The sequence below is a fragment of the Neophocaena asiaeorientalis genome, unplaced genomic scaffold, assembly GCF_003031525.2.
Source record: "Neophocaena asiaeorientalis asiaeorientalis breed wild unplaced genomic scaffold, Neophocaena_asiaeorientalis_V1.1 scaffold356, whole genome shotgun sequence".
In the NCBI taxonomy this organism is placed as follows: Eukaryota; Metazoa; Chordata; class Mammalia; order Artiodactyla; family Phocoenidae; genus Neophocaena; species Neophocaena asiaeorientalis.
The window spans coordinates 236,980-257,315 of record NW_020172269.1 but is presented as its reverse complement, the minus strand read 5'-3'; the positions used below and the strand labels follow the sequence as shown (position 1 = coordinate 257,315).

Genomic DNA, 20,336 nt, shown 5'->3' with positions numbered 1-20,336 from the left:
CCCGCCGGGGGTGGGGGTGGGAGTGGAGGCCAGGCTGTGTGTGAGGCGTGAGCAAGCTCCAGCAGCCCTGCTCCCAGCCTCCTGAGGCCTCACTGGGGAGACTGGGCAAGGGGAGCACACAGGTGGGGCCGCTGGCCAGGTGCCGGGCAGCCACCTGGCTCAGGGAGCAGACCCTGCTCTGTGGAGAAGGCGGATGTGGAGGCCCAGTGGACAGCTCTGGGATGCGGTCGCTATGGGCCAAAGTCTGCAGCTGCCTGCCCGCTGCTGCCCCCAGCCCCCAGTTTCTGCCCGCCCTGACCTGCCCTGTAGGCTGGGACCACTCCACTCTGGACTGGTACCTGGGGACCCAGGCTTCTTGCAGCTGAGCTGGCCGGTGGCACCCCAGCCTCACTCTGAACGTGCCCCTGGGAAGGCAGGACATCAGAGCGTGTCAAGGCCTCAGGTGAAATGGTGTGGTGCCCACAGTGGGTCCAGACCAGAGGTCAAAGTTCAAAGGACCATGATTTCCCCCAAAGTGAACAGCAGAAAAAGGAAAACAAGGCAGGAGGGGTTTTCACACACTTTGGGGTATCTCGGGCGTGGGTGACAGAAGCCCCCAGGGCCACAGTGAGCAAGGGGCACAGGCAGCTTGTGTCCCTGAGCCCATACGTGACCGTGTTTCACACAACGATGCGTGTGAACCACCCCAAATCCTCCTGGCCATTTTACTTCTCTTTTTTGGTATTGCGTGTTATCTGATAGCAGAAGTTCAAAGGCTACGTGTCCCTATTTGGGCAAAAACCCCAGCTGCCGGGACTACACGCTCTGGTTCCCAGACCTCAACAGGGAACTCGGCAACGGGCTCAGCACCGGCACCCCCACCCCACCTTGGGGAACACCTGGAGCAGGCGGTCGGAAGTGAATTTTGAAAACGACCCATGTGGAATTCTGCAGGGAAAGGGTAGGGTGGCTGGGAGGGGGGCAGAGCAGCACAAAGGTATTCACCGCAGGCCACACCTGGGGCTGGCAGTGCCACCCACTGCCCATCGGGAGGGGCCGGACAAGGCTGGGCCTAACAGGACAGAGGCCACAGCCTCAGCCGCCCACCCCAAGCAGCTCTTCCATCCTCAGTGGGCGTGTCGGTGACTCACCCCCCCAAGCTGCTCCAGCTTCCGGACAAGGGGCTGTGCTGCCCCCTGCTGCCTGGAGCAATCCCCTGCCTGCAGTGTGAGGGGTTCCTGCTGACCCCAGGGAGCCCTGCCCCACTTCACAGGGACAGGTGTGGACATCAGGCCCAGACCTCGCCCCCACCTGGCACCTTGGTGACTGTCCTGATGTTGTTCAGAGGCCACGTGTTCTCACTTTGTCTGACTTGAAACCAAAAAACTCTTTAAAGGGACTCTGCTTGCTTCAGGAAAGTGCGCAGACAAGCAGACCCTCTCTGGTCTGAGTGCACGAGCCCCAAGAAATGAGAGGAGCTGAGCGCAGACAATTCAACTTTATGTTTAAACAGGACACACACAGCACAAGCGTTCTGGAAACGTGGTAAGAAACCTCTGAACTCATCCACCTGAGGCTGCAGCTGTGGCAGGAGCGGCTGGCCTCACTGCGCAGTGACAGCGACCCTGGGCGCTGGAGCTGGGGGCCCCCGCGGGTTGGGCACTGGGGGGGCCGCCTTCTGGCTCCTCTCTGCAGACAGGCGCTCCAGCCGCTCTGTGTAGAAGCCGTTGAAGTCGAGCCTGCGGGGGAAGTGGGCAGGGTCCCTGCAGATGCCTCCGTGGCCACACTGGCGATCCCCTTACCACCCCACGGTGAAGGGCATGGGAGGCACTCAAGTCTCTAGCACACGCGCACTCAGACACACATACAGACCCCAGGCGATACTGAGAATAAAGCTTAAAGACACAGGTGAGGGCTTCCCTGGTGGCACCGTGGTTAAGAATCCGCCTTAAAAAAAAAAGACACGGGTGAAGTGAGACAAACGTCTCCAGCCCCTGGACATTGGGGCTCTCCGAACCCCGGAGCCCAGGACATCGGAATGCCTGTGGGCGGAACAGGGCAGCCCAACATTTGGCTGAGCCTGAGGCTACCCAACAGGAGGCTTCTCAGGGCAGGGACAGCCCCCTCCTCACCTGAACCCGCCCCCAAAGGGAGCAGGCCCGCCAGGCCCCCTCTGAGGAGCAGGAAACCACCAGCCCCAGGTCCGCAGTCCCCACCGACCGGCCCTCGGGCCCCGCGCCCGTCCTCGCCGCTGCACGGTCCTCCCCACGGCCCCCCAGATTCCGCGGACTCCTGCTCGCGTCAGCCCTGCACGCTCGCCGCTCCCGGGGTCATGGGAGGTGGACCCCAGGGGGGCACCAACGTGGCCCTCGAGGCGCGGCAGGCCGGGCGAGCGCGGCCCTGACCTTCCGTGCGTTCCCCGGGGTCTCCTGACCGGCCGCCAGCAGGAAGGCAGCGCCTCCTCACTGCTCACCTGGAGACAGTGTGACGGCCCGCGGCTGTCCTGGGTCCCGGCTTGGGGCACAGCGGCCAGTGCAGCTGACCCAGGCCTGGCCCTCGGAACACAGAGAAACGTGGAGAGGGCTGATGGGGCGGCCTGACGTATACCAGTCAACACGTGCACGCAGGGGAGCACGCACACGAACACCCGCACACGTGAACGCCCAGATGCCACTCCTCCAGCAAGCGGCCAGCGGCGGCACACGGAGGCCCAGGGAGCCTCGGCCTCGGTCACACCTGCACCGAGTGGCGGGAGGGCGCGTGGGCCGGCGGGAGGGCGTGGCGGGGCAGGGCGCCGGCAGGGGCCAGTGCACCCACCTGGAGATGACGCTGGCCATGCCATGCTCGCAGTCGCTGGTGCTGTAGATGCTCAGCCGGGCCAGGAGGTCGAGCAGGTGGGCTGAGAAATTCTTATCGAACTTACTGATGGTGGCCTCGAAGCTGGAGGCCAGCTGCGGAGCGTCCACGTGCTCGGCCAGGCACTGCAAGACATGGCTGCAGTGACTCGGCTGCCCGCCAGCGGCTCAACCCCCTTCTCTCTTCTTTTTTAAATAGAAAAATGTGTCTCGGCAATTCTTCACGTGAAGAAAGGTAAAACGTTAGGAAAGGTAAAACGTTAGGCACTGTGAAAACCCCTGAGACGGCAGGACCTAGAGACGCTCCAGGCAGCCGGCCCTGTGGCCCCACCACACGGAGCCAGGAAGGACGTGAACCTCAGGGTTTCCGCATGTGGCTCAGATCTTCCAGCTGACACTGTTTTCTCCTGACCGCCGCTCAGCAAGTGGGGAACCTGGGAGTGCCTGCCCGGGCTCACCCTGCCCCGCCGCACCCCACCCTACAGGACACACACCTGCACCCGCCGAACCACCTGGCCCTTCCGGTTACGGACAGACTTTAATCGCAGTGACCGCAGGCCCCTGCGGGGTATCCCCATGGCTCGGCCTTACCACACACCCACTGAACGACGCAGCCTCACTGTGGGAAGTCGGGAAGGGAGATTCTCCGCGGCTTGTATTTGGAACATACATTTAAGAACCTTTTTATCAACCAAAGGGAAGACAGGAATGGCGGGCTGTAGCAGGTGTGGTTTCTGAGCGCTGTGACCCTAATGCTGTGTCAAATCCCAGCGGGACAAAGGAGGGCCTCGGGGACGCCCGCTTGGCCACCCACCCACCTTGCGGGCAAGCTCCTTGCGGGCACGCTCCTCGGCCCGCTCGGCCTCCGTGGGCGGTCCCCGCATCGTGCCGTGCTCCAGCGTCAGGTGGCCCAGCTCGCTATCCAGTTTCATGCTCTGCGTGAATCTCTGGGGGGTCGGGAGGAAATGCACATCAGCCACGAGCAGCCCACTCGAGGAAGCGCGGCCCCCGCGTGGCTGGGACGGTCTGCAGGACTGGCTCCCGCCGCCCAGAGTCCGGGGGGCGAACCTGCATGCAGTTGGTGAACATGACGCACACGGACATGAGCTTGGAGAAGACACGCAGCAGTTCGGGGTTGGTCAGCATGCAGTCCTTCAGGCAGCTGTCCAGGAAGCTGGTGTGGTGTCCCAGCACATCATCGATGTTGGAGGCCTGGGCGGGAGACACTGTCAGAGCTGCTTTGCTGAGACGACCGCACCGAGGCCCTGACTGGGCTGCTTTGTACGCTCTGTGTTGTTTCCATGTTTTAAACCATCCTGTGGTCTTTTGGGGGAAAACTTCAAAATATCGCTAAAAGGACACACTGAATGTGCCCCAAAAGGTCCAAGGTTTTCATTTTTAAAGACAGAAAACAAGGAGGAAACACTGCCCCCTTGCACTTTCCGCTCCTGGAGTTTGGTGACATGAACTTTTTGGCTGACGGCCCCCAGGGGCCCTGGGATGGGCCTGGATGGGAAGCTGACCCAGAGCCGAGGCTCCGAGGGAACTGCACACTCTTCTGGCAGCCTGAGCCTGGGCCACGCCGTCCTGCGTGCCCTGCCCTCCACTGCTAACACGGCTCTGGCGGCGTCGGGGGAGCCGTCGGGGGAGCTGTCGGGTCCGTGCCCCACCTCCGCCTCCCTGACCTCTGACCAGGCGTCGTGACCAGCTGGGCTAAACTCACAGATCTCAGGCTCTTCTCCAGGACGTGCCAGGTCGGCTCCAGCACCTCAAACATCATGTAGTACTGGATGTTCTGGACGAAGTTGAGCATCCGCTGCCGCAGGGTGAAAGCGCCCGCGAACCTGCGCCAGGCGAAGGCGTCAGACACACAGGGCGCCCGCGGGCCCCCAGCACTCACGAAGTGCCGAGCAACCCTGGGCCTGCAGGTGCTCCCAACCCTGGAGGAGCCGGAGGTCCACGAAGGGCTCTGGCTCAGACACGCCCCACCATCCCACAGTCTAACGGTAGCATGGAACGTCAGAGACGTGGAGGCTGCACAGGCCAGCTCCTGGGTCTCCGTTTTCGGGGTGTGGAGAGGAACCACCCTGCTCCACGGGAGCCCCGGAGGACGTACCACTTGGCCGAGTGCAGGGAGTACTGCTTGGCAGTCTTGTTGCTGATCCAAACGTTGCAGAGCTGCCGTTCCACGTGCTTGCAGTAGAACATGTGTCTGAAGAGCATCTGATAGCGGGTCAGGGCTTTCCTGCAAAGAAGGAACAAAGCGGATTCCGACGGACGCCTGGGGGTTGTTGCCGGCACCAGACGTCAAAGGCGGGGCTCACGGGGCGGAGCGTGACCTGAGCAGCCAGTAACCCCCAGGGGCCTAAGCAGGCGCGAGAGCCTGATGCTTACCTGTTAATGATCAGAGACAGGGGCCACTTCACCACGTAGTCGAAGGAGAAGGCCTCCAGGCCGCTCAGCGTGAGTTCGGTGGGGTCAGCGTGGACCATCGCCTTCTCCTGCTTGGTCTCGATGGCGAGGACACGCAGAAGCTGGGTGATGAGGTCGTGAGGCATCAGGTCGATCTGGGGAAAGAGAAACACAAAAGCATCAGGTCCCAACCCCACCCCGCCCCTACATCACAAAATGGAAAAGCGAGTCCAGGGCCGAGGAATCTCCTCCAGACATGGATTCTAAGTCTGGGAGGCTGGCTTAAAACACCAAACATCTACTGATACACCTTAATTAAAAAACAAAACTGCTTTCAGTCAAAACAGAAAAAGAAGGGTACAGAGAAATTACTTTAAAAACATCCCTGATGGTATCAAGGAGAAACAAGGGCAAGTGAGAAACCCTGAATCCCGCGAGACTCAGCCCTTCTCCACCACCTGCACAGGCCAGGCGGAGGGAGCACATGGTGAAGACGGCACAGCGGTTCTGGGCAGGGAATGAAGTCCACACACTGCCTCATTCACACCCTTACACGGTGCCACCTATGTGCCAGAGACGTGGGACAATTCCTGTAAACTGATAAGAAACTGGGAGGATAGAGAATGACAGAACCACAATGAAAGACAAACAAGGAAGGATGAAGGAATGAACAGGAATCCACAGATGAGAACTCACGTCACCTGCTGCAGAAGTGGACCCTGAATGGCCGTGCTCCCTCCCACCAGGGCCGCGGCCTACTCAGCGGGCAGCCCAGGCCCGGGGACTGAGCATCAGAGATGTCAGTCTAGTGGAGCGCTGGCCGTGTGCTTTGACCCAAGAATTTGACTTCCCGGATCTTATCCTACAAGAACACTCCTATACCTCACAAGAGACCCCAAAACACATGAAGTGCGAGCTGCCAGAACTGAGAAGGGTCTACGATGACAGTGGGAGGCCTGACACCCTGCTGTCAACAACAGAGACCACCAGGCAGGTCAGAGACAGGATGTGAGCACAGCGAGCTGACTGCCCCCCATGGGACACGGCCCCAAACAGCTAGTGCACACAGAACACTCCCCAGGACAGACCATATGTGAGGCCACAAAGCAAGACTTAGTAAGGTTAACAAAACTGATATCATGACATGCCCTCCGATTACAACAGGATGAAGTTAGAAATCAGTAATAGGATAAAATGAGAATATTCACAAATAGTGAAAATAAAATATGCTCTTAAAAACAAATGGGTCAAGGAAGAATCACAAGAGAAATTCAAAAACATCTTGATACGAAGGGAAATGAAAACACTATAACCAAAACTGATGGGATGCAGTAAAAGCAGAGCTCAGAGAGAAACTCACAGCAGCAAATGCCCACGTTAAAAAAGAACAATCTAGGGCTTCCCTGGTGGCGCAGTGGTTGAGAGTCCGCCTGCCAAGGCAGGGGACACGGGTTCGTGCCCCGGTCTGGGAAGATCCCACATGCTGCGGAGCGGCTGGGCCCGTGAGCCATGGCCGCTGAGCCTGCGCGTCCGGAGCCTGTGCTCCGCAACGAGAGAGGCCGCAGCAGTGGGAGGCCCGCGCACCGCAAAAAAAAAAGAACAATCTCAAGTCAACAACCTAACTTTACAACTTAAGAAACTAGAAAAACAGAAAACTAAACCCGAAGTCAGCAGAAAGAGGAAGATAACGAAGATTAGAGAAGAAATAAACAAAACACAGAACAGAGAAACAACAGAGAAAATGGATGAAACCAAGTTAGCTCTCTGAAAGATCAGCAAACTTGATAAGCTTTTACTTACGTTTGACTAAAAAAAAGAGAGAAGACTCATATTACTAAAATCAGAAATGGAAGTGGGGACATTATCGTCAACCTTACAGAAATAAACAGGATTACGAGAACTAATTCCTACACAAATTCCTAAGCACACACAAACTACCAAAACTGACTCAAGAAGAAACTGAAAATTGGAACAGACCTGTAACCGGAGAGGAGACGGAAGAAACAACGAAACCTTCACAACAAAGAAAGCTTCACTGGTGAATTCTACCAAACACTCCAGGAAGAGCTGACACCAACCCTCTCGAAACTCTTCCAGAAATCCGGAAGAGGGAACCCTTCCAGATCAGTCTACGAGGCCAGAGATGCTACAGAAGACTAAAGCCAACATCCCCGCCAGACACGGATGCAGAGTCCCCCAGAGACCCCGACCCCCCAGTTCAGCAGCCCATGGAGAGGCTCACATACCACAACCCCGAGACGTGTCCCTAACAGAGCCAAGGAAAAGCCTGTGAGCATTTCAACCGAGGCAGGAAAAGCACTCCTCAAGGGCTGGCTTCTGCTGTTTCTCTCTCCAAGGTCCCTGGGGGGTGCCTGCTCACCTTGAGGTCGTCTTTGAAGGGGTCGGTGTTGGCAGTGCTCATGCGCAGGGCCAGCTCCAGGAGCGCCTCCAGACGGGTGGGCGTGATGTCGTCCACCGGCTTCTTCAGCTCCTCCTCCGTGAGGTCCATGAAGTGCACAAAAAAGTCGCCCTGGTCCATCAGGAAGTAGCGCTTGATGGACCTGCGGGCAGGAGAGGTGAGAGGCCGTGGACACGAGGATGGCCCAGACCCGCAGAGTGCTCCCTACGAGGGGTGATGGGGGGAGCTGGGCGGAGACTGGGAGGAGGTTCCCATGCCCATAGGTGCCCCGAGTCCACGGGTGCCCACGCCAAGAAATACATTTATGGGGGGAGCAGGGGTCAACTCCAAATGTGCTGAAATGAACAGCGGGGTCACAGCACTGTGCAGGACATGCTGCCAGAAAGGCACTGGGGACCGCAGACAGGTCCCTGGGAGGGCAGGGGGCCAAGGAGGGGGCTGGCGGCCGCAAGGAGGGAGCTGTGCCACCGCAGACGAGGGGATGTGGGCACACACGGCCCTCTGTCGGCCCCTGGGGGCGGGCGCACCTCAGGCGGGCCACGAGCTCCTTCTCCTCCGTGAGGAAGTCCAGCAGCACCTTGCTGGCGTAGCTGAAGGCCTTCTCGATCTGCTCCACATACGCGCGCTCCTTCAGCGTGTAGATGACCTCTTTGGCCACAGGGCAGGTGACGTCACGGCCACACTCTCTGACCACATTCAGATATTTTCCTGGAAAGGGATGGAAACAGTCAGATTACCATGCTTGCTGTATACGTGATAACTCACAGGCCTGAACCCCAGACATCGCAGCCCCAGTGCCGGCCAGAGGCAGGCAAGAGAACCAACCAGCTGAGCACAGTCCCTAACCCCTCGGCCAGAGCAGAGCAGCACAGCTGTCGCCACAAAGGGCTGCAACCTCCTGTGGCTTCATACCTGCACTTGCCTCATCAAAGGCACAGGAATAACCTCAGAGAGCCTCACGGGAACCAGACGCTACACCACCTCCCAGCCCCGATCTCAGAACCAAAGTGTGAGGCCCTGGCTGGAGCGTGTCTCCAGGTAACTCATCCCATATGTGTCTCTCAGTCACGTTCCTGACCGCAAGGAGATGACTAAAAACCCTGCCAGCCCAGCGGGGCACGAGTCCTTTACTGCTTTTCCTATGCTAGCCTGTGATACTGAGAAATAAGACACATACCTCTGGTCTTTGTTCTTGGTTCCTGGCACTGAGCTCCTACAACCCTTCGGATTTTGTGGTTCACAAGCCCCTTTCACCCACACCTGAGTTTACACTCGCAAGGTGACTCCTGGCCATCCCTACAGAGCTTCAGGACGGGGGCTGGCGGCCGGAGGAACCAACCACGTGATGGGAGAGTGAAACCCTCAGCCCCATACTGACATCTTGGGGTGGGGGAGGGGCTGGAGGCTGAGTTAATTCCCAACAGCCCGCTAGCCGATCAGCCACGCCCTGTTCCGGAACCTGCAGGGAAACCCTGCGGGAAGGGGTTTGGAGAGCTTCTGGGCTGGTGAACATGTCCACCTGCCAGGAGGGTGGTGCCCGGCACACCGCAGCTCCACAGGGACAGACTCCCCCGTGCTCGGGACCCTTCCACACCTGCCCCATGGACCCCCTCATCGGGCTGCTCATCTGCATCCTTTACAACATCCTCTGTAACAGACCAGCAATCTAGCTAAGTCAAGCGTTTTCCTGAGTCTGGGAGCTGTCATGGCAAACATCGAACCTGAGGAGGGGGTCGTGGGAACCCGATTCATGGCCACACTGCATGGAGTGCAGTGGCCTGGAGACCCGACACTTGTGACCGGCGTCTGGTGGGGGCGGCCTCGAGGGACGGAGCCCTGACCCTGTGGGGCCTGCACTGACCCTGGCACGTAGTGCCAGAACTGAGTTAAATGGGGGGGTCACCCAGCTGGTGTCCAAGGGGAGCAGAGAACTGGCTGTTGTACAGAAACCCGCACACCTGCGGTCAGAAGCGCTGGGAGCAGAAAACAGTCTTTCTTTCAGTGGCCACAGAGCTTTAAGAATCACAAAAGGACGGCAAGTCCAGCTCAGGGGTGGGGGACAGAGTGAGTCCACCGGGCGCCGCCGGCACTGCGGGCGCCTAACCTGGGCAGGTGGGGACATGAGACAGCCCGCCAGGCCCCGCCCCCACGGTCACCTGTGCTGAGCACCTTGCCCGCCATCTTCTGCAGGAAGGACGGGATCTGCCGCTGCACCACGGTGTAGCGCTGCTCCCAGTACCTGTCGTTGTAGTCCTCCTGGATCTTCTCCTTTCGCAGCTCTCGCTCCTCCACCATGAACTCGCTGAAAGGCATGGGCGCCGGTGACGGGCAGAGCTCACCACACAGGCCGCCACAAACAACGGGAGTCCACGGGGGCCATGGACAGCCTCGCCGCCCTTCATTCTCAGCCGCCGACGCCCATGGGGTAAGGTGCTCATTACTGGGCGCAGAGGGGACTGAGGTCTGCAGAGCTGACAGGACGCTGACTCCACTTTACTCCTCCCGCCGCCCCCTACGGGAACCTCGCGTGTTCTTCCATCTCGAACGCGGGCAAGAAGACGACACTCCCATCGGGGCCCATGTTCCTGTCACCAGCAGAGCCAGACACCCTGATGCCACCTACGCTTACCGTGGGAAGGCTTCCTTGCCAGGCCCTCATGCTAGATTTTGTCACCTGGGTCGTTAGTAAATTATGTCTAGACAACAGGTTCATTTTTTTAATGTTCCGACGTGTACAACAGATACACGTCATCATAGAACTCTCCGTGAGCTGACGCGCTTCACGTTGTGCACTGAGCGTGGCGTCAGCTGAGAAGGGCCCGCAGGCCCCCACCTCACCCCGCTGCCTCCGCGGCCCCTACCTGTATGGGTCGTCGATGATGCCCCTGTAGATCCACTTCTCCAGGATCTCGAAGTAGGGCACACTGGCGGCCGTGGTGAGGTACAGACACAGCTCCTGTGCCTGGCTGTCGCCCGTGTAGCTGAAGCTCCGGTCGTGCAGGAGGCTCAGGGTCGACCCCCCGACACACTCGCCTTTGTCCACCGAGGTGGCTGCCAGGGGAGAGGACAGCGCTCAGTGCTGAGAGGGCCACTGGGCCACCACGGGCTACAGCCCCTCCTCAGGGGACAGGCCTTCCTTTTGGAAACTGGTTTTTGGAAGCTCCCAGAGTCTTCCTCCCGCAAACTAATAAAACACAAAGCTGCGCGGCTTTCGCCTCGCAAAAGTAAGAATCGGAGGATGAGTGCCCTGGCCCAGGGTGTCCCTCCCACCAGGCCCGCGCACCCAGGGAAGCCAGGATGTCCACGGTACGCATGGCCGGCTGGATGTGGAACCAGAGCTTCTGCAGGGACAGGAGGCCCTGCCTCTGCAGCTGCTCCAGCTGCGTGACCAGGATCAGGTACTCTTTTACCAGTGTTCTCATGGCGGCCGCCAAGGCGTGGTTCACCTGCCCGTACTCGAAGGAGGACTTTTCCTCGACGAACCTGCAAGGAAAGCAGCCCTGAGCACCGGGTGGGTGAGAGCTGTGTCTCAGAAGGGGCGGTGGGAGCCTCTTCCCCAACCCCAGAGGGCACCGTGGGCAACGCCTCCCTCCCTCTTCCAGGCCCAGGAGTGAGGCTGCAACTGTCCCCGCAAGGGGCTGAGTGCGCTTTGCTGGGTGCCTACCTGGTCACAGTGGAGTAGCTGGAGGCTGCCGGGAGGACCCTGCTCACCAGCTCCCGGATGGACAGGTCCAGGCTGGGGTCCACGAGGAAGGTGCGGCTCTGCCTCCCCGTGAGGGGCTGGGCGGTGACGTACCTGCCGTCCACACCCACCAGCACGTACAGCAGGTCCTCCACGACGGCCGCCTCCTGGGCGGCCAGGGGCAGTGTGCCTGTGGGCACAGACGCCAGCTGGCCTCACCTCCCCCAGACCCCCCTCCGCCGCCCCTGGGTGACTCCCTCCAGCGCTGGTGGACCTGAAAGCCAAGGTGATCCCTCGGCTTAACTGATCCCGTCGGGGCACCACAGGCTGAGATTACACAGCCTGGACCGGCCTATTGGAGCCTTAAAGCAAGTAAAACCCTCCACACGGAAATAACCCGCGTGCACTCAAAAGGATGAAGTCGGGAACGACAGAGCTTCTGACACGTGTCGCGCTCGTGACACTCACTACAGCCGGGTGAGCCTGCGTCACTCAGGGAGAAAACGGTTTCCTCTGAAGCTCTAAAACGCTGATGATTTCTCTCTCACAGTGAAAGATGGTTCCCTTTGACCCCGATGGACTCAGGACAGTCACAGGCCACGGACCAGGGCTGCCCCCCAAATGCCTCACAGCCCCAGCGGCTCCCCACCTCTTGGTTCTCAGCCCAGATGGCCCTCGGCACCCTCCCGACACTGCTGGGCCAGAGGCAGAACCGGGATAGAGGCGTCCAAGAGACCACTGGCGCCCTGTGGGCTCCTGTGTCAGCCCCAGGGCACCCAGAACCAGGGCCTGGCAGCTTGGGATGGGGCGCACCACACGCCCACGCTTACAGAAGCCCTGCTGGCCTTGCACATCCACGGGCGCACACCTGCCGGTGGAAGCAGGATGGGTCTGAGCCAGTGGCCCCCTGTCCAGGCACACGGATCACTCTGGACTCAGAGCCGCCCCTGAACTTCAGGTGGTTTTCCTCCACGGCTCTGGCAGGTCCGACTACGACCTCAGGACCCCTGAGGGAGGCAGGTCCGGCTGCCTGACCCCCAAGTGCAGGGCTGCTGACCTCTGCCCTGCTTACCGCCAACCTTGGCATCTCCCTGGCCAAGGCCCAGCTGAGGCTCTCGGGCTGCAGGCCCCGGGGCAGACGCCACCCGGGCCCCAACCCCTCTCCCCGCCAGCGTGTAGAGCAGAGTGTCGCAGGCTGCGTTATTGTGAGGCAGACCAAGAGACTATGTACAGGACCTTCGGGAGGCACGGCCAGCTTGAGGCCTAGCTCTGAGGGACACAGTGCAGGGGCTGGGATGGGAGGCTGCACGAGCCGCCAGGGTCTCCGCAACTCACTGGGGTGCAGGGCACAGGCCGGACACGCGAAGCCGGCTCTGGGACGACGGAGACGAGCACTGGGGCCGGGCAGGGCAGGGCTCAGGTCTGCACCCTTGTGTAGGGCCACTGGCCACCAAGGTCAAGTTAAAGAAAACCAAAAATCCAATTCTCAGCCACGTCAGCCATCCAATGCCCACCAGCTGCATGTGGCCGGTACCTGCACTGGACGAGACAGAAAGTTCTGTGGGACGTGCTGAGACCCCAGCTGTTGGGAATGGACAAATGCCCTCGGGCTGAAAGGGCAGGTGGAGGTGGGGCTGGGGCCAGGCTGGCACAGCGGGAGGGACGCAAACACCACACGGTGAGGAAGAGATGCTGGGGAAGGTCGGAGCCCGTTGTGGACACGCTCAGCACACAGATTCTCCCGGACTTCAGGAGAGCGGCGCCAGGGACAGAGTTGGGGTCACACTGGGGACGCTGGATTCCTTCAAACTGATGTGGTCACCCGGGAAGGGGACATTTGGCGAGAGCCAGGAGCACGGCCCGAGGATGCGAGACGAGGTGGGGGGAGGGGTCCCTGGGGGCCGGGGGTCTGTGGCGCAGGACAGCACCTGTGCTGCCCAAACGTCCAGAAAAGCGACTGCATCCGCAAGACCTGAGCCCGAGGCTCGGGGCCCCATCAGAGGCTGCTGCACAGGAGCTGCACGTGCGGTTAGAAGACGCCCGCGCTCGTGACCTTGGGGACAAGGCCCTGGGTCAGGGCAGGACCCGTGAGGGCGGGAGGCGCCACGCCGTGTGGCCGTGGACGGGCTGGCCCAGGCGGGCACACGGAGCTGCAGGCCAGCGCGAGGAGGGTCAGCCCAGCGATGGGTGGGTGGCGGGCAAGTGGGTTGGGGGGGACCTGCCTCAACAGGGACTCAGACGGCGGGACACCGCGCGGGTGGTGGGGGTGTCCCACAGGGCCGCTGCACATCACCTGAGGAGGCAAGTCCCTCCTGGGTGAGGCTCTGCCAGGGGGAGGCCAAGGCAGGGCCGAGGACGACCACGCTGACCACAGGCACCTGAGCATAGACGGGGCCAGGGGGCCGTGGAGGCTGCATCAGGGCCTGAGGCGCTGGGCCAGGGGGTGACAGAGGGCAGTAGGGTGACAAGAGGCCTGCGGGATGGGCGTCAATCCCGCCTCCGGAGCCCACGGGGTGCGGCTGCAGAAGGGACATGGGCCAGGCTGCCCATCCGTACAGAGTTCTCCCCGGGAATGGTGTCACTCAAGGCAGCCTCGGAGCCACCCCCATGCGAGGCCCACCCGCTGTGGCCGCTGTGTGCGAGCAGCCACACAGGAAACCTACACGGGAAACCTTGCACGTCCAACACCATAAGCGCGTCCTGCCCTGGAGAGCCAGCGCCTGGCCGCCTCCACTCTGGCCGAGTCTCCCCCGAAGGCACCTCTTGCGGGCCTGGAGCCTCCGTGGCTTCTAACTGGTCCAAGCCTGCACGCGCAACACGGAGACGCCACGACCGCGGGGAACAGACTTGCTCAGCGGTTCTGCTGCCAAAGTCCTCCAGATTCTGCCGCATGTGCAGGGGAGCCCGAGGCGTCTCATCTGCCTGCCCAGCCAGCCCCTGGGAATGCCAGGCCCCAAGCCTGCAGCACCGGGGTCCCCGCCTGCCCTGCTTCTCGCCCTTGGATGTGGCCCCGGGGCCCAAGCTCCTCTGATGGCCACAGAGCAGGCGTGGCCACACTCCCCTCCCTAGGCGGGCTCTGCGGGTGCCTCTCTGTGAGCACCGAGTGTTCCCTGCTGCCCCTGCTTCCCGTGTGCCCCGGGAGCCAGAAGGCAAGACGGTGGTCAAACCCACGTCCCCAGATGCCCCACAGTCTGTCTGAATGTGACACACATAGGCCGGTGTGGCCAAGGCCGTGTCACCCGTGTAGCAGAATCTGCAGCGGCACGACTCACTGTTGGGAAGGCCGACCCGGTGATCCTGCCGTCCCAGGACTGCCCGAGCCCTGGGACACAGGCGCTCCTGAAAGCCGGGCAAGAGCCAGCCCAGACACAGGCACATCACCACCCACTGCTGACCGGGGATGGGAACATGAAGGACGGTGTCCAGCGGGCACTGCTCCTTGCCGCGTGGCCAAGGGCAGCAGAGGGCCCGGGTGATGGCACAACACCGGCCCGCCGTCTCCACAGGGCTTAGCCCTCCCTGCCGCGGCGAGGCCCCTGCGGTCAGAAGTCGGCACGTCACCTACCGATGGGCACAGCCGCGTCCATGCTCGTGCCTGAGCCCGTCAGGAAGTCCCCGAGCAGCATGGGCCTCTCATACACCCACGCTGGGAAGACAGGGAGGCGCTGGCCCAAGTTTTTTTTGTTCTGCTTGTCTCGAAGCATCTTTCTCGTGAGTTCCAAAGACTGGTGGGGAGGTTTTTAGAAACAAAAAAGAAAGATACGCCTTCAGTACAAACACTTAAAACCAACACATCCGCGGTATGAAAAAGCAGATCCCTGAGCACACGTGTGAATGGAAACACACGTGTCTGAGCCCATCGCAGTGCAAGGGGCCGGGGACAAGGCAGACGGGGCCCAGCCCCTCATCAGGGTCTGGACTGCACGGGGCCCACAGGTAAAGCTGGAGCTTTCGCACAGTGCAGGCCCACTCTCGGGACCTCCGGGCACAGCTCACCGCTTTTCCCAGCGGCACGAGGTCTAGGCCCGAGCTGCCAGGTGAAAGGAAGGCCCAGTGAGAGTTGGTCGGATAAGGGGCGCACCTACCCGAGCCCCTCGGGGCTGAGGGACAGAGGGAGATGGCCACTCTGGCTTGGGCAGGGAGCCGTGGTCCCCACGGGTGCCCAGCTTTCAGAGCACTGGCAGGGGGCGAGGGGGCGTCGAGGAGGGGGCAGTGGTGGGAGGACCACATGAGGTGGGGACACAGGACATGCCCAACCCACACCGGCCTGCAGCTCAGACCTCAGGAGGCAGCTCTGAGTGGCTCGAGAGCCAGAGGCAAGACGGTGGGAACACAGAAGGACGGTAGGAGACCAGGGCTGGACACAAAGTCAAAGGCAAGAAAAGCGGCAGGTGAGGGAGATAAAGTATCACCTCAAACCAACTGCCCAGTGTCAATGAGGGGAGCCGGGACTTGCACTGGCCAAGCCTACAGAATGGGCGGGCAGCAGGCGCTGACCCCCAGGGGAGTCAGAACCCCCCGCCCGGGGCCCGGAGCTCGTGTCCCAGAGCCAGGCCCCTGCCGGGCCAGAGTCCACACCCAGACGCCTCCACCACACGGTACCTGCTGCCACGTGGGGCCCGTGGCCACGCTGCCCAGCTGCTTCCTCAGCTCCTCCAGCTCCTGCACAGAGATCCTGGAGGCTGCGGCGGGGGCGCCGGCCACGAGCTCCGCTCTCTCCTTGGCGTTCTGCTGTAAATACTGCAGGGTCTGGAAGCACACGGCCCCGGCGTCATGCGGGCCTCACGCTCGGGCCCTCCGCCGGGCACTGCCGCCCCGCCCCACGGACCCCAGCTGCAGCCTCCACGCGGAGGCTGAGAGCAGGGGCCCCACTCGTCCTGGAGCAGCAGCCTGCTCTCCCGACGCTGCCCGCCACGAGACGCCATGCCCCCAGATCACGGCAGGTCGGGATCCCAGACCCTGTTCCCAGTGGCTCAGCCTTTTCTCCACATGAGACCGGCCTCCCTTGCTGCTCGAGACCACGCCCCTTTATCTGTCCCGGCGCGGTGGCCACCACGCGCCCGGCCACATGCTTCCCCGCTGAACGGACCCTGGGCCTCGCGATGCGAAAGGAAGCGCCGACCAGCCCTGGATGCCCTGGGCCGGGGCTCCTCAGATGGCACGCACTTCCCTCAGTATCACAGGTAACACAGGCTCAGTTTAGCACAGACAAGAGCACGGCCTGGACAACGAAGGTCAAAGGCCCTCTGCCCCAGAGGCCGCTGCTAGCGCTGCGCTCATCTCCACCACGTTGCTTCCGTTCGGGGGCGCACACCTCAGTGCTACAGGTGTGAGGCCGGGGCGGTTAACGGGGGGCCGCCAGGCGGGACAGCCGTCCATCATCCCCACAGACGCAGAGAGGCTCTCCTCCTCACACAGCCGCCCCCGAGCCCGGCACCCACCTCCCTGTCCTCTGTGAGCTTCGACAGCAGGTACACCAGGGGGTCAAGGTTCCTCGTGTTCTTAGATTTCAGCTCATCATATTTCTTCAGAAAGTCCTCAGGAGTACGAGAAAATTCTGCTATTTTAACCTCAAAAGCACAGACAGAATGATTTAGAGACGATAACTAGGAACTTTAAAAAGCCTTGCAAAAACTAAACCCAAAAGAAGAGTGAAGTTAGGCAGATGGAATAGTCACGTGTCTCTAAACGAAAATGAAGAAAACGCATCAGGACGCTTTGTTAAACTCACCCATATTCTCTTCTGTGGTTTCTTCCATGTTATACTTCCTAAGCCTTAGGTCAGACCCTAACCACCTGTGTTTTTCCTAATAGCGTATATGCATTCTTTCCATGCACTTAACTCTTTTCCCTCTGGAATCATTATTACACACACGTTCAGGGGCTACGTTTTCTCACTGATTAAAATGCTCCCCTTAAAATAAATTGGACATAACTATGTATCCTAAACTCTCTATTCTGCTCAGTAAGTTTTCTGAATTATCCTTGTGCCATCATTAGGCTGTTAAAATAAATGAAGCCTCATAATGTGTTTTTAAAATAGACTTCTAAATTGTCTTTTACTGAAAACCTGTAACTTTGAATTTTACATTATTTGAATTAAAAAAAATCCACTTTGAAGGGATTTCAATGTGGCTAACGCCAGGAGCTTCCTTTTTCACCCAGAGGAGAATCTGCGTCACGATGTGAACAGAAATCAGGACCATCTGGGCCTCCCTCCTTATGGGGCACAGGGAGGGCGTGGCTGAGAGTCTGGGTTCCCAGGTCAGGTTGCCAGTCCAACACTCTCCCCGAGCCTTCATTTACTCATCTGTGCAACGGGTGATGGGGAGAAACCAATGGAAGCAGAGCGGAGCAGAGAACGTGGCCCATGAAAAGCATGTGACAGTGTTGTCTGCCAGCGTACCGGCACCGCTGTGGCTGCTCGTCAGGAAGGTGAACTTTGTGCCCAGTGCAGCACCGGGGACAGGCACTCACTTTGGCGCTGTGTGCAGACACAGTGGTTGTGACATACGGGGTCCTATTCTTCTGCAGCAGGTCGATGTAGACCTCGGCCCCGTCCCCTCCGTGCACGCGCAGCAGGCTGAGCAGCTCATTGACGTCGTGGTGAATTCGAAATTCACTCATGATTTCGGCTCTGTGTTCTCCTAAAGGTAAGAGGAGAGCCATTTATAAATCAAGAGGCTATAAATTAAAAAGTTTTAAAGCAATTGAATTGGCCAATGTCAGGTCTTTGAGAAGCCAAATTGTCACAGAGCCCATCCTGGCCTGAAGGTTCCCCACGAAGACACCACCACAGCCTGCTCCGACCAGCATGTGGGGCCCCTTCCTGGGGAGACTCGCCCTCCTCGCCTGCTGCTGGGGTCTGTCATTCTCACTGGGCGCTGTCTCAGCGGGCAGCTCCCATGGGAATCAGTGCTGAGCCCCAGCAGCTCCAGCCAGGTTCCAGGCTCACTCCTCAGCTCGGGGGGCCTGGCACGTGCACACACAGTGGACGTGGCCCTAAGGCCCGGGCCCCCATTCCTCCTGGGTGACCCCAACCGCACGTGGCCCTGGGCCAGCAGGGAGCTGCTCCCCTCAGGTGGCAGACAGCACTTTCTAGTCCCAGCTGTGCAGATACAGTGGTCCCAGCCCTTCAGGGACCCTGATCTATACAGGGAGCTCTGCACAGGCCTAAGCCACCGCCCCTCGCGGCTGCCCCTGTGAGGCCCACACCTACAGCTCCAGTTGCCTCCAGCTGTGTGTTCTCTGTGCACTCTGGTAACCAGGATGCTGCCTTTTCTCGCCCAGGCTGGGCTTTGCTAAGACTGCTACACATCTCCTATGTACTTGAGCTGGGTGGGCTTCCCCTTCAGCTCAATCTGCCCTGTCCATCAGATGTTCTAGGGTCTCCCCACTGGATCTCATTTATGGTCAAAACCATAAATGAGATCCCATCAAGAAGACAGTGGTAGCCTGCAAGGGGACCTCTATGCAGTTGTCCCCAAAGGGACAGTAGTGGCCTGCAGGGGGACTTCTGTTCTCCCACTGATGACTGGTCCAATTAGCCATTATTATTAAGAGTAAGACAGACAAACACGGGCAATTAGTCATAGATTCAACAAATAAACACGAGCAAACTTTACACGCTTCACATAAACGTTTCAACGCGGCTACACAGGGTTCATAATTTGGGATCATGAACAACAAAAGACTTGGAAATTACAGGCAAAGTCATTTCTGTATGCGATTTTACTGAGGAAAGGGTCTTTCAACAGATTCTCAAAGGCTGTGACCCTAAAAAGGTTAGAACGGCTGTGTCAACAGCTCCAGTGAAGACAAGCCATGAGTTAACAGCAGGTGGGGAAGGCTCGGCACACACGCCCACGACGTGGATATTAATTTGTACCTCTACATCCAGAGACTCTAATCCTGAGTGATGGAAAACAAGGTCCCCACAAACAAATATCACAGTCACCTACGTAAACGTCAAATACCGGCCAGAGGCAGGGTGTCTCCAAACACGAAAGCAGAACAGTTAAGTATGAGCTGGTGTGGAACTCGCCAGCATGCACACATTTTACACCAGGAGGCGCTCACGGTGACCACAGTCACGGGCACGGGGCCTGGGCTGTGGGATCCCAGGCAGCCTGAGCCCTGACTTGGTGCTTCCAGGCTGTAGGGCCCTGGACAAGGAGCCTGTCCTCTGTAAGCTTTCTTGAAAAGGGGCGAGTACTAGACCCTGCCCACGAAGCTGTTGTGGAGATTAAATATAGCACCTGAGGGCCTGCACTGCTGTTGTCAGAAAAGCAGAAACAAACTTTGCTATTGCTACACGCGGCCAACCAGCTGGAAACACCCGCTGTTACCCGAGATGGGAAACTGGAGCTGAGCCACTGCCAGCATCCTCAACCATCACCTTCTAATTAGTCACAGCGCGGCTAAATGAGGCACTGCGAACTACAAACGGAAAAGACAGCACGGAGCTCTCCCACCGATGGCCTCTTCCATTCCAAGGGCAACTGCTTTTACCCACATTCTACGAGGTTTCCAAGGACCGCAGGGTGTTCTCTAACAGCTGGACTGAGGACCACTTTGGCCACCTAGGCGGCATGGACACTGCATTTGCCATCTCTCCACCAGTCACAAGTGGGTGGACAGGGCTCTTCAGAAGAAAGATCATTTAAGTAAATGCTTATTTAGAAACTATCTTCGTGAACCTTGACATCTGTGGTAGAAACGAGCGCAGACATTCCACATCACAAGTCCACGCGCATGTGGGGAACCATTCCTGTAAGATCTGTGGCTCTCACCTGCAGGTAGCACCTCCCCAGCTCGGCTGATCTTTTTAATGCTCCCTTGGGCTTCACCCTACTGGTCGCCACCAACGGACCCACAGACCCCGGTGACTGAGTGTGAGCTGCCGTGGGGCCGCGGGACCGGCACAACAAATCGCGAATTTCCCAAAGACCACTCGGGCTCCAGTCTGCGGACTGGTCTGGAGACAAGG

General features: G+C 59.6%; 2 protein-coding genes across 3 annotated transcripts in view; one reads left to right on the top strand and one right to left on the bottom strand.

The window, feature by feature from the left end:
• Positions 1-1,458: 1,458 nt before the first annotated feature.
• Positions 1,459-20,311, bottom strand: TUBGCP2 (tubulin gamma complex component 2). Of its 2 annotated transcripts, XM_024762009.1 has the most exons (18): positions 20,140-20,311; positions 17,825-17,994; positions 16,789-16,917; positions 15,950-16,096; positions 14,913-15,072; positions 11,330-11,537; positions 10,949-11,148; positions 10,527-10,716; positions 9,822-9,967; positions 8,193-8,373; positions 7,627-7,807; positions 5,229-5,401; positions 4,951-5,079; positions 4,558-4,678; positions 3,903-4,046; positions 3,653-3,781; positions 2,797-2,960; positions 1,583-1,718 (listed from the first exon to the last, which is right to left on the bottom strand). In XM_024762009.1, exons 2-18 carry the CDS (start codon positions 17,972-17,974, stop codon positions 1,583-1,585), a joined length of 2,688 nt encoding a protein of 895 aa, XP_024617777.1. In that variant the 5' UTR covers positions 17,975-17,994; positions 20,140-20,311. The 2 variants fall into 2 exon arrangements, with proteins under 2 accessions (XP_024617770.1, XP_024617777.1); XM_024762002.1 differs by lacking the exon at positions 20,140-20,311 and having other exon boundaries at positions 1,459-1,718; positions 17,825-17,974.
• ZNF511 (zinc finger protein 511) overlaps positions 19,939-20,336 on the top strand; it is a 4,098-nt gene continuing 3,700 nt past the window's right edge. The window contains exons 1-2 of the mRNA XM_024762385.1: positions 19,939-19,975; positions 20,146-20,231. Coding sequence (XP_024618153.1) covers positions 19,939-19,975; positions 20,146-20,231 — 123 coding nt within the window. The remainder of the gene's footprint in view (positions 19,976-20,145; positions 20,232-20,336) is intronic.